We start from the raw sequence: 14,083 nt of genomic DNA on the forward strand, positions 1-14,083 counted from the left end.
GATTTCCCTCCCCCCAGAGCCGTGCTCCCAGCTTTACTCAGAAATCGCTCAGCTCTGAGCTGAAAGGACTGGGCAGAAAACTGTGAGATTGCCTTCTCTTTCCTGGGTCCTCTCCCCACTTCCCCTTCTGTCTGGACTCTTTCTAAGACAACCTCAACCCAGCACAACTCCCTTCGTTCCTTCGGGAGCAATCTGAGCCTGGAACCTGTTGTGGGGGAATCTCAGAGGTAGGCATCTCTCCCTGAGAGCTTGACCCATTCCCTGGGAGGGCTAACTTGCCAGCAGGACCATCTGCCTGATCATAGTCACCCTCTGCTTCCTGGAGCAGGTGAGTGAGAGGGGTGACAGGGGGTAAAACCCAATGTGGCTGATGACCCTGCAGGAGGGAAGACATGAAAGGCAGAGCCTGACACCAGGGCAGGGGAGCTTGGGGACTGGCTTATCCCTTTCAGTGAGTATTGACAACAGGGCCCCCCTCTGACATTCTTCAGAGGCAAAACTCAGAACCCTGTACTTTGCACCAAACCAATTCTACCTTCTAGTGTGGAGACAATGGGCCTTTCATCTCCATATTCATGGCAGTTGGGGGGGACGGGAGGATGTGGTCTTCTGATGGGACAGTGGAAATTTCTGGGGTAACCTGGAATTGGAAAGTCCAGCTGAACCTCCAGTGGATTAGGGAGTGGGGGTGGGGTTTCAGGGACAAGGGGTCTAGCAGACCTTAGACAATGTGTAACAGTGGACATGTGTATCTGCATAGGAGAAACTGTCCCTATTGCTGGACACCACCTCCATCCTTTACCTCAATGAGGTGGACTCTTGAAATACTTTTTCCCAGACCAGGTCCTTTTGTGTTTCATGCCCACTGATGATGCAGATGTTTATTACACTTTCCTAGAATAAAGCAGTATGTATATTTTTCCCCCTCACCCTTTCCCTATGATGATAAAATGGGGGGAAATGTGGGGCTTGATCCACCGTGAGTTCAAAGTCACAAAAGTCCTTGATGCCTCGGATTTTTTGTCTGGGCCAAGGCTGATCCCGGCTTCATAGCTCCAGATCATTGGGCATGACATGAACTCTATAGGATCCTGCATGGGAAATGCACTAATGAGTGTTCTTCATTCTGCTTCTTAGATCATGAAATCTGTTTGGTGCAGTATAACAAGAGTTCAAAAAAGTTACCCATTGGAACAGATGCAATAGGTCAAAATGGAATGTAGGGAATTGTTGGTAAAGTCTTTCGTCAGGTGTATTCATGTGTGTGAGTGCATGTGTGCTGCGTGGGTATTTAGTTCCTTTGTGAAATGCATCTTTTACTGATGGTATCCTTCAGGAGACTTTGAAAGGTCTGCTCGCAGGGTCTGGTTCTCCTTGCAAGCACAATTGCCCTCTCCAGTTGAAATCTGCTCCCTGGGTTCCCTCCATAAAAGTATATGTTTCTTTAGTCAAGGACTAAAGAAACCCTCTCCAGATAGGGAAGATCAGAGGTATAACATGGTATGACCTACAAAAAATTGAGCCTGGGGGCCAATTGCTTTCCAGGCTTATTTCTGCTGGCATCTCCTCAACTTCTGGGTTAGTGCTCTGAGCCTTGGTGTCCTGGAGGCTCATACACACACACACACACACACACACACACACACACACACACACGCCAGCACTTGCACACTGACCGTTCCTGGAAAACCGTACCTCTCGTGGGTTTACCCTTGTTCCAGCCTGGCCTAGCAGTGTCACATGGGCATACTGCTGTCTTAAAGGACCCTGAGAGGGTTCCACATGCAGGGTTGTCTAGCACCACAAGTAAGGCAGGGACTAGATAAGCAGGTAATGGGAAACAGGGAGCTGTGGCTTGTGCTGTAGGGCTTCAGTCACCCCCTCCAGTAGGGCCCAGCACAGGTACTCAGGTGAAGAGACCTTTGCAAAGTACATGGTTGAGTCAGACATAGTCACAGAAATGATCCAGAAGATTTCAAGTTTGTGCTTACCTCCCTTAGCCACCCTGGGGTGGGGAGCTCATACTCTTCACCAGCCCCTACTTGCTTTCCAAAGGGCTGGGGCAGAGCTGGCTTCAACATTTCAGATGACAGATTTAGGAAGAAAAGTTAATTTATCTGTCAACTAAGGAGTGAAGGATATGCAATGATGCATTGTGCTTCATTCATCTAACAGAAATATGTCCCATACCTGCCAGGCACTAAGGGCACCAGAGAGTCTAAGGAATTATTTACTATAAGTGCCAAGACCTGTATATGTGTATTTTTATGATACCAGGCATCTAACATGGGATGACACAATATTTTCTGGGACTTTCATCTCTTGAAGAGACAGAGGTTTTTTTGTTTTTGTTTTTGTTTTTCAATTGATCTAACACACAGGAAGTTAAGGTGAGATGGGAACATGTGAAGGTTGCGATGGAATTTAGACAAACCAAGAAAAGGATTCAAGAGGTCTTGAATCCTTTGTTTTAGTTCAGTTCCTATGTCCTAGCTAGCCTGGTTCCCATGAGACCCATCCAGCCTTCCCCATCCCATACTAGAGGCAAACTTATAGGCAACCAGAATACATAGCATACTCAGGAGCAGAAGAAACCCCTTCAGTCAGTGAGCCTGGAACTCACCCAGGATATCATCTCCCTGGAGCCAGGATGGCTGGTAAGACCTTCGGAAACCTCTGTGTTCCCCCATAAACAAGAACTTGGGCTATTGTTAGGAAAGGTCAAGAGAGGTCTTAAAGAGGGCTTTGAGTTTAAGGGTAAGGGAAGGCTACTCTTAGGGATTCTCACTCCAGAGTGTTCCTCGAGCCTGACCCAGACCAGAGCTCCATCTTTCTGGCTTTTAGCCAGCTTTGTCCATGCACATTCTCCCACCATGTCACTCACTCCCTCACCGAGCTCAGGGCACCTGCACTCCTGTGGGAGGAGGCACCATCCTTGCTGACCTGTTGCACCTCAAATTTGTCACAGGGGCTCCTGGTGGAGGACCCTGAAGATTTGGGGGCACAAGGCAGATGAGATGGTAATTACATCATATTTCATGAGATTCCCTCCCTCTGAACTCCCAGCATCTCCTGATCATATCATTATGCATCCATCTCCCAAGGGTGGGGGGACAGTCAATTTCCCTGTAACAGTTTCTAAGATCTGATGACACATTGTAGGATTTTTTCCTCATACTTGCAAAGCAATGAGTTTTCCTTAATGTGTTGGGAGGATGGGAGCTGAGAGAGGACTGTGATTTTCATTCTCTCCCCAAATTAAGAAGGGTGCATCTAGGGAGAGGTAAGTGGCAGTTGATAGCAATAAGTGGACCCACATCCCCAGGAGGAGCATCTCATCATCCAGCCATCCCTCAGCCCCTGGGCCTGGATATTCAACACTAACTAGAATCACCCTTCCCTCCTATCCAGATAGAAACATAAAATGACATTATTGGAGTAAATCTGGGATCCTCCATCATTGCTTTGTTATCTTCAAGCTTGTTTCTTCTTTTTATTTATTTAAATTCAATTTAGTTAATATATAACATATAATTAGTTACAGGGGTAGAAATTAGTGATTCATCAGTTGCATATAAAATCCAGCGCTCATCCAAACAGGTGCCTTCCTTAATGCCCATCACACATTTAGCCCATGCCCCCACTCACCACCCTCCAGCAACCCTCAGTTTGTTCCCTATAGTTAAGAGTCTTTTATGATTTGCCTCCCTCTCTTTTTTTATTTTATTTTATTTAAAGTCAATTAATTAACATCTAGTGTATTATTAGTTTCAGAGGTAGAGTTCAGTGATTCATCAGTCTTACATAACACCCAGTGCTCATTTTATCAGGTGTCCTACTTAATGTCTTTCACCCAGTTACCCCATCCCTCCCCCTCCCCTTGAGCAACCCTCAGTTTGTTTCCTGGGGTTAAGAGTCTCATGATTTGTCTCCATTTCTGTTTTCATCTTGTTTTATTTTTCCTTCTCTCCCATTATGTTCTTCTGTTTTATTTCTTAAATTACACATATGAGTGAAATTATAATTGTCTTCCTCTGATTAACTTACTTTGCTTAGCATAATACCCTCTAATTCCATCCACATCATGGCAAATAGAAAGATTTAATTTTTGATGGCTGAGTAATACCCCATTGTATATATAGACACACCACATCTTCTTTATCCATTCATCTGCCAATGGACATCTGGATTATTTCCACAGTTTGACTATTGTAGACATTGCTGCTATAAACATTGGGGTACATATGTCCCTTCAAATCACTGTTTGTATCCTTTGGGTAAATACCTAGTAGTGCAATTGCTGGGTCATAGGGTAGTTCTATTTTTAACTTTTTGAGGAAGCTCCATACTGTTTTCCAGACTGTCAAGCTTATTTCTTATCTGTGAGATGCTCACAGATCACATTTGGGAAATACCTTCATCTGTAGCTAGGGATAATATCACTTACCTAATAGAGCTTGGAGAAGATTAATCAAGAAATGCCATGCAAAAGACCCAGCTCAGACAGACTCACAGAAACAGGACATTCCTACACTGTGGTAAGAGTTGGAGGGAGTAAGAAGAATCACAGGAAAGTTTTCTTCAGAACCATCAGTGAAGATGCAAGTGGGGTAGTTTTGGTGGAGGAGAAGAGCAAGAAACTACACCACAGGACCTGTAGGCCAATGAGAAATTTCTCCTACAGATGGGCTTTGGGCCTTCTGATTCAGTGTGAGGACTAGCCTTCCAGCAGCATCAGGAGACCCCATAGATGGGTCTGGAAGGGAAGCCCTCATGGAATAGAAGGCCTCATGGGGCTCATAGGGAAACTCTTCAGCAAAGAGGCAGCGTTGAATTATAATATGTTTTAAAAATTGCATTTGTGCAGATAAAAACAGTAGTTTTTTTAATTCAAGTTAGTTGGCATACAGTGTAATATTAGTTTCAGGTGTACATTGTAATGATTCAGTACTTCCATGTATCAGTCAGTATTCATCACAAGTGCACTTCCCAATACCTATCCTCTGTTTTCCCCATCCTCCTACCTACCTCCCCACTGCTAACCATCAGTTTGTTCTTCATACTTAAGAGTCTGTGTCTTCTTTTGCCTCTCTCTTTTTGCTTCACTTTGCTTGTTTTGTTTCTTAAATTCCACACGTGTGAAATCATATGGTATTTGTCTTTCTCTGACTTATTTTGCTTAGCATAATACTCTCTAGCTCAAACCATGTCAATGCAAATGAAAATACTTCATTTTTGTGGCTGAGTAATATTCTTTTGTATTCATACACCACATCTTCTTTATCCATTCATCAGTCCATGGACACGTGGACTCTTTCTATAGTTTGGCTATGATTGATCATGCTGCTATATACTTCAGGGTGCATGTACCCCTTTGAATTAGTTTTTTTGTATTCTAAGTAGATACCTAATAGTACAGTTGCTGGGTCATAGATTAGCTGTATTTTTAACTTTTGAGGAATCTCCATACTGTTTTCCAGAGTGTCTGTACCTGTTTGCATTCCCACCAACAATGCAAGAGGTTTCTGCTTTCTCCACATGCTCACCAATGTCTGTTGTTTCTTGTGTTGTTGATTTCAGCCATTCTGACAGGTGTAAGGTAATATCTCATTATAGTTTCAATTTGCAATTCCCTAATGATAAGTGATGATGAGCATCATTTCATATGTCTCTTGGCCATTTGGATGTCTTCTTTGGAAAAAGGCCTATCTGTGTCTTCTGACCATTTTTCAATTGGATTATCTGGTGTTTGAGTGTTGAGTTGTATAAGTTTTTTTATATATTTTGTATACTAGCCCTTTATCAATATGTCTTTACAAATATTTTCTCCCATTCTGTGTGTTACCTTTAGTTTTGTTGTTTCCTTCATTCTGCAAAAATGTATTATTTTCATGTTGTCCCCATAGTTTATTTTTGCTTTCGTTTCCCTTCCTTTCTGGATTAATATCGAGAAAGAAGTTGTGATGTCAAAGAAGTTACTGCCTATGCTTTCTTCTTGGATGTTTATGGTTTTAGGTCTCACATTTGGATAATTAAGGATAATTGAATTTATTTCTGTATATGCTGTAAGAAATTTTTTTCTGCATGTTGCTGTCCGGTTTTCCCAACACCATTTGTTGGAGACTGTCTTTTTTCCATTGGATATTCTTTCCTGTTTCTTGAAGTTTCATTGACCATATAATTCTGAGTTTAGTTCTGGATGCTTTCTTCAGTTCCATTGATCTATGTGTCCATTTTTGCACCAGTACCATACAGGTGTTTTTTGTTTTGTTTTGCTTTGTTTTTATTACACTTACATTTTAATGAAAGATGTTTATTTAAAAAGTGGTTTTAGGGCACCTGGGTGGCTCAGTGGGTTAAAGCCCCTGCCTTCGGCTCAGGTCATGATCTCAGGGTTTTGGGATTGAGCCCCTCATCAGGCTCTCTGCTCAGCAGGGAGCCTGCTTCTCCCACTCTCTCTCTCTGACTGCCTCTCTGCTTATTTGTGATCTCTGCCTGTCAAGTAAATGAATAAAATCTTTTTAAAAAATGGTTTTATACACATACTCATAAAACCACATAAATATATGAGATAAGTGCCATTCTGTTTTGATCACTACAGCTTTGTAATCTAACTTGAAGTCTGGAATCATAATACCCCCAGCTTTGTTTTCTTTTTCTCAAGTTTTCTTTCACTATTTGCGGTCTTTTGTGGCTTCATACAAATTTTAGGATTGTTTGTTCTAGCTATATGAAAAATGCTGTTAGTATGAAACTGTTAGTAGGTTTTTTAGGGGAAATTACCACAGCAAAGACTCATAACCTGTGAGACTATGAAAGCACTTTGTGTGTAGCCCCCAGGAGGAGAATCCCCTAGGTAATCCCAACCAATTCTCTTTCCCAATCCTGCCTTATAAAATGCTTGCAGATTTTACCTCAGGGCACAATTTACAAGAGAATGTTCACAAGAGAACTTAAATACCTAAAATACTAATCACAACAGTGACAAGATAAACAGTCATGTACAAACCTAAGTATTGACTTAAAAATCAGTAGGTTATTATTTGGAAAGTCTGTATAACTTAGATGTTGAAGTGGATGAGGGACAGAGATTCCCCAGGTATGCAATTAGCAGTAAACAACATGGAAAATGTCTTAAGAGGAAAGAAGAAGATGTACTTTTCACTGTTATCAAAAAAATTTAAATTATTCTGGATTCTGAAGACATATGCAGTGAAGATGTGTGGGTCCTCAGGATTGAAGGATATTCGGTATTGTCATAAGCTTACTTGTGCCCTGCAGACCTCCCCAGGGGGACATCCTGCTCACCCAGTTGGGGTGGAGGAGAACTTAAGTGCACCTTACACAGAGACCCTTATGACACTCTTCTGCTCAAGTCCATTCATATCTGTGACCTGCTTAGGAGCTGTCCACTGGCACCAGAGCTGCAGAGCATTCCTCAGCAGTCTCCTCTGAGTCCCTAACATGTGCACATCTCCTGATTCAGGGATATAATTGATACATTCTGCAATTCGCGGCCCTTTAAAGTTTTCATTAGCTTTTAATATATTCACAAAGTTGTAATGCCATCATAATCAAATTTAGAACATTTTTTTTAAGGATTTTATTTATTTATTTGTCAGAGAGCAAGCGAGAGCGAGCACAGGCAGACAGAATGGCAGGCAGAGTCAGAGGGAGAAACAGGCTCCCTGCGGAGCAAGGAGCCCGATGTGGGACTCGATCCCAGGACGCTGGGATCATGACCTGAGCTGAAGGCAGCTACTTAACCAACTGAGCCACCCAGGCGTCCCTAGAACATTTTCATTATCCAAAAGATATCCCATACCTCTTGACTACCACCCCTCTTTTCCCTCCTACCATTTGCCCTTCAGAAGAAGGAAATACCCCCATGTATTTTCTATGCCTAAGGATTTGCCTTTTCTGGACATTTCATGTGAATAGAATCATAGAATACATGGTCCGAGGGGCTGTCTGCTTTCACTGAGAGTAATGTTTTGAGGTTCATCTATGTTGTGGGTGGTATCAGTACTTCATTTATTTTTCATGCTCAGTCCTGATCTCTGATGTGGATAGACGACTTTTGTTTATCTGTTGAACGGTGCGTGGACAACTGTGTTAATTCTACCTGAGGGCTATTACAGATAATACTGCTATGAACATTTGCACACAGGTTTTACATAGATGTATGTCATCACCACCCATGGGTATATACCTGGCAATGGAATTGCTGGGCCATTTGGTGACTCTTTTTAAATTATTTTATCAGTTTTATGGAAATGTTACCGACAAACACCACTATATAAGTTTCAGGCATATATCATGATGATCTGATTTACATATATTGTGAAATGATTACCACAGTAGGTTCAGCTAACATCCATCATCTCATAAAAATACAATAAAAAGGAAAGAAAGAGAAAACATTCTGCATTCAGATGTATTCCCTTAACTTTTCTATAAATCGTATCATGGTGATATGTATAGTCACCGTGTTGTACATTACATCCCTAGTACTTACTTATCTTACAACTGAAATCTTGTACCTTTTGGACACTTCCTCCACTCTCCCCCACCTTTCACCCACTTCCTCCACCTCTCCCCTATTCGTCTCCCTTTTTCTATGAATTTACTTTCTTTTATTTTTAGATTCCACACGTTAGTTAGATCATGTAGTATTTGTCTGATTTATTTTATTTAGCATGAAGCTTTCAAAGTCCATCCATATGGCCACAAATGGGAGGATTTCCTTGTTTTCTGTAACTGAATAATATGTTTAGATTTTTGAGACACTATCAAACATTTTTGCAGGGGCTTGTTGTTTCTCATCCAAAAGGCCTACAGTGAGTTAGATGTGGATCTGACACCCTCAGTCTGGAATATCAAATGTGATGATTCCTCTGCCACCCTGTGTGCCTGGTCTTCCCAACCCCCCTGCTTTTCCTATTTCTGCAGGTTACTCCACTGATGAGCAACATCATGCAGCCCTCCCCGTCCCTTCACACCCCATCACCTACATCCTTTACCTCTGCTGGGCCACACCATGAAGATTGGATCATCTTATCTATGTCGGATGTCAGGAACACAGAAAAAGCTTCCGAAGAATGGAAGTTGCCAGAAATAGTCTCTGCGGTCAAGGAGACCATGAAGACAGCATCCAGTGCCTCAGTGAGAATTGCAGTGACTGGGGACTCTGGAAATGGCATGTCCTCCTTCATCAATGCACTGCGGGGAATTGGGCAGGAGGAGGAGGACTCAGCTCCCACAGGTGTGGTGAGAACCACCCAGAAACCCACTCTCTACCGTTTCTCTGACATGCCCAGTGTGGAGCTATGGGACCTACCTGGCACAGGAGCTGCCACCCAAAGCCTGGAGACCTATCTGGAGGAAATCCAGTTTAGCAAGTATGACCTCTTCATCATCATTGCATCTGAACAGTTCAGCATGAATCTCGTGAAGCTTGCCAAAATCATCCAGGGACAGGGAAAGAGGTTCTACGTTGTCTGGACCAAGCTGGACAGAGACCTCAATACACAAGTAGTCTCAAAGGAACAACTCCTGCAGGATATCCAGGAGAATATCCGGATAGCTCTCCAGAATGAGGGAATGTATGAACCCATCATATTTCTGGTCTCCAACTTTGACCCCTCCTTGTATGGCTTCCCAGAGCTTAGGAAGAGGTTGTGCAAAGAAGTGTCTGACATCAGGTATCATGAGCCCCAACAGAACCTGACACCTATGGGAAGATCATTAATGACAAAGCAATCACTTTTTGGAGGCAAACACGCTCAGAGTCTTTCCAGGACAGCTTCGGCATCCAGAATGCAGATTACCTTGAGAAGTTTTTGAATGTCTGCCACTCATTCTTTGGTTTGGATGATGAGTCTCTCCAGGAGGTGGCCCAGAGTATGGGAAAACCTATGGAGGAGTATAAGGCCATTATGAAGTCTCAGGATCTACACACTGTCCTCAGCAGGGACTGGATATTTTCATGGACAAATTGTAATACAGACACTTGCTTATATTCGGTTCTGAACAGAATCCCATTTGTAGGTAACACCAGTTTCTACTGCCTTAGAGCGTGGCATCAGTGGCGCCTCCTTGACAACGTCGCCAAGGACACCAACACCATCCTGAAGAAAGTTTTGAGAGATACTGCCATCTGAAGGGTAAGGTCTCAGCAGGCTCCTTCTTGGGGAAAGTCAGGATATCTGCGGTCCTCTCCTCACACTGTATCCTTTAGAATTCTCAATCAGTTCAGTATTTCCACTTTTGTTAGTTCTAAGTTCCTTGAGGTAGATGAGCTGACTAGAACATTTTGAACCCACATCTCAGCAAATCTCCAAATATGTCCTACTTCTCATTTATTAAATGAGCTGGGATCCAAAGATGGAAGAAAAGATTGCACAGTGTGACATACAGTCTCATTCTGACATCCCTTTATCACTTAACATTGGCATCATTTTTCCAAGGCCTCTTGATTTTCTTCTGTTCCTTCAGTTCTCACTTCTCAGTACATGGACTCAAAGAGACACATCTGGAGTCAGAGAATAGAACATCCTTTGGGATGTTCCCTTTGGAGAAGTATAATTGGAGAATGTGTGTTTAGTTGTTCTCCGAAAAGTATCGTGTAGTGGTACCAGGATCCAAGGCCAGTCTTGTGTCCTGTAAAGCTCTGTCCTTATATCTATCCTCAGCAAATGCCCAAATCATTTATATCCAAAAAAGGATACATGGGGTGGACTCAAAGGCCATTTTACTGGGATTGAGAAATTGTTGAATGGAAAAGGCAAACCTGACTATTTTAAGTACCAAACACCAAGAGGTTCCATGCTCTTCATATGCACACGCTTATGGTGGGCCTGTCATGGGAAGTAGTGCCTGTTAGATTATGTTTGCTATGCAGAATTTTTTGCTCACATAAAGTACCTGCTGAGGCGCCTGGATGGCTCAGTGGGTTGGGCCTCTGTCTTTGGCTCAAGTCATGATCTCAGGGTCCTGGGATTGAGCCCCACATCGGGCTCTCTGCTCAGCGGAGGGCCTTCTTCTTCCCCTCCCTCTGCATGCCTCTCTCCCTAATCATGATCTCTGTCAAATAAATAAATAAAATCTTTTAAAAAATAATTAAAAATAAAAATAAAGTACCTGCTATGTTCTGTTCTTCTCCAAAGTTATTTCCCATGTTGGTCAAAGGCAACTAAATTTGAGCATCAGCATTAAGGAAATCAACCCTCTGTCTATGATATCACTGTTTATACAGTTAACCCAAACTATATAGACTGTATGGAAGTTCTCCTAATTGGAAACCACTCCAGACCCTAGCCCTAGATTTTTCTCCTTGCTGGGCATGTATGTAATAAAAATAGTTTTTTATCAAAAAATTTTTTTCAAAATGTTCATCATCACTAGCCATTAGGGAAATTGAAATTAAAACCACATTGAGATACCACCTTACACCAGTTAGAATGGCCAAAATTAGCAAGATAGGAAACAACGTGTATTGGAGAGGATGTGGAGAAAGGGGAACCCTCTTACACTGTTGGTGGGAATGCAAATTGGTGCAGCTTCTTTGTAGAACAGTGTGGAGATTCCTCAAGAAATTAAAAATAGAACTTCCCTATGACCCTGCAATTGCATTACTGAGTATTTACCCCAAAGATAACAGATGTAGTGAAAAGAAAGGCCATCTCTACCCCAATGTTTATAGCAGCAATGGCCACGGTCGCCAAACTGTGGAAAGAACCAAGGTGCCCTTCAACAGACAAATGGATAAGGAAGATGTGGTCCATATACACTATGGAGTATTATGGCTCCATCAGAAAGGATGAATACCCAACTTTTGTAGCAACATGGATGGGACTGGAAGAGATTATGCTGAGTGAAATAAGTCAAGCAGAGAGAGTCAATTATATGGTTTCACTTATTTGTGAAGCATAAGGAATAACACAGAGGACATGGGGATATGGAGAGGAGAAGGGAGTTGAGGGAAATTGGAAGGGGAGGTGAACCATAAGAGATTATGAACACTGAAAAACAATCTGAGGATTTTGAAGGGGCGGGGGGTGGGAGGTTGGGGGAACCAGGTAGTGGCTATTGGGGAGGGCACATATCGCATGGAGCACTGGATGTGGTACAAAAACAATGAATACTGTTACGCTGAAAAGAAATTAAAAAAAATTTTTTTTTCAAATAAAATTTGAAACCTCACTGTCCACCACTAGAAGTGTCACGACCTGGTTATCACCACTGTGGGAATCATTCAGTCCTCACAAGAGCAACTCTCCATCCCTGCATCATTTCTGTCACCACCATCAGCTTACTCTATTTACCTGGGAAGATTTCACCTAGTGTGGAGTCCAATCTGAATTTGGTAGATGTCTGAACTGGCTTAATATATAAAATTTTTGCCCATTTTTAGGCTTCTGCTCAAAAAGGAGGGTTTATCAGAGGTTATCATGACTATTCATTGGGATATAGAGTGAAATTAATATTGAATGGAAGTGAACCAAAAGAGGCATAGTGGAGTGGTTAGGAATCCCAAGGTTAAATCCTGGTTCCAGCCTGCCCTTGCCATGTGATCTTGGGCAAATCAACTGACATTCCTCTCTCTTAATTTCTCAAAATATTACATCCTAAGATACCCATCCACATCTAGGTAATGTGAGGATTTAATGAATTAAGGCAAATAAAGCACAAAGAATAGTGTCAGGCATGTAATTCTATAAATGTTTGGTATTATATTCCTTCTCTTCGTGGCTAAGAAGAGATAACACTGAAAGACAGTTCCACCAAAAGATGAGCATCCTCAGATTGTCCGTCCAATGGAAAGAGAAAAGTTTGCTGGAAGAGACCTGCATTCACATGGAAGCCTTGAAGCCACAGTTACTTCTCATTCTTTCTCCAACTCAGCTTAAGTTTCCCTTTTGGAAAGTTCATGAAGCAGAAGACAGTCCCATACAGATCACTATCCTGCATCCTGAGATCTCCCGAGAATGAGGGATGAGACAATTGAGATGAGTAGTCAAAGGGTTTCAGAGGTCAGAATGACTGTAGGTTCAGACTTCTTAGTGTAAACCCAACCCTAACCTGCCTCTTCTGGGTGATCATGATGAGGGAGGGTAAAGAAGAGCTCCTACCCACTGGAGCCTCCCATAGCACAGCCACAAAGAAAACCAGGTCACACCAGGAAGCCCGAGTTCTACTGGGGAGTTTGAGATCATGTATTGTACCACATAGGAAGCTAACATAGAAAACCAATCAAAGACAAAAGAGGAGAGATCCTCAAGAAGGCTAGTGATCAAAAGCTCTGATGAGAGTTTCTTCTTCAGTACAACAGGGAGTCCCAGCAGGGGTGAGGTCCAATACGAAGGGAAATCACAATCTTGACCTGCCCCTAGGTCAGTGGTGGGCACCTTTAAGATGGCCTCCAACATTGTCTCCGATTTTTGTGGCTTTGTTTAATCCTTCCCTGGAATGACTAATGGAATGTGCCAGCAAGAATGGAATGACCAAGAATACAAAAATTTTGTTATGGAAATTCTGCAGCTTCTGGCTTTATAAGATACTCTATATTAGAGAGTGTCTATAAGCAAATAAACACTTGTTTTTTAAGCTACTATGTTTCAGGGTATTTGTTCCACAACAACAGGTAACAGATCATAACATCAAGAAGCTCCTGACAGAAAGGTAGCTGTGAATGACCTCTGTCTGTGACGGTCACTCCTGCATGGACCTCGCATGAAGAAGCTGCACCTTCTTCAATCACAGCCCTTCCCTCTTTGCCCCCCTGGACATGTCCTTCCCTGCTTTCTGTTGAAGGACCAACCCATGCCAACATTCACAGTTCTTTTCACTCAGCCTCAGGCCATACGGAGTTATCCAGTTTGAGGCTCTATATTTAAGAAAAGGAGGGGGTAAAAAAGAGTGATGCTCAGTAGTTGGAAGGAGAGTAAATGACAGTAGAATGTGAGCACTCCCCTGAGGAACAGCAGGCTAGGGTTCTCCCTGAAGAAGTTCTGTACAACACCTCTAATTCCTGCTCTCACTTGGACTACTTGCTCTCCCAGCCTGGAGCACAGGCCTTGCT

General features: G+C 42.6%; 1 protein-coding gene across 1 annotated transcript; it reads left to right on the plus strand.

Moving 5' to 3' along the window:
* The first annotated feature begins 9 nt into the window (after positions 1–9).
* LOC101689923 (immunity-related GTPase family M protein 1) lies at positions 10–11,378 on the plus strand. Its single transcript, XM_013049805.2, is given in 3 exon segments — positions 10–328; positions 8,953–9,727; positions 9,730–11,378. Coding segments are annotated over 2 exon segments (1,197 nt in total). The 5' UTR covers positions 10–328; positions 8,953–8,964; the 3' UTR covers positions 10,164–11,378.
* The last annotated feature ends 2,705 nt before the right edge of the window (positions 11,379–14,083 follow it).

Source organism: Mustela putorius, unplaced genomic scaffold (assembly GCF_011764305.1).
Source record: "Mustela putorius furo isolate JIRA1106 unplaced genomic scaffold, ASM1176430v1.1 tig00003923_pilon_pilon_pilon, whole genome shotgun sequence".
Lineage (NCBI taxonomy): Eukaryota > Metazoa > Chordata > Mammalia > Carnivora > Mustelidae > Mustela > Mustela putorius.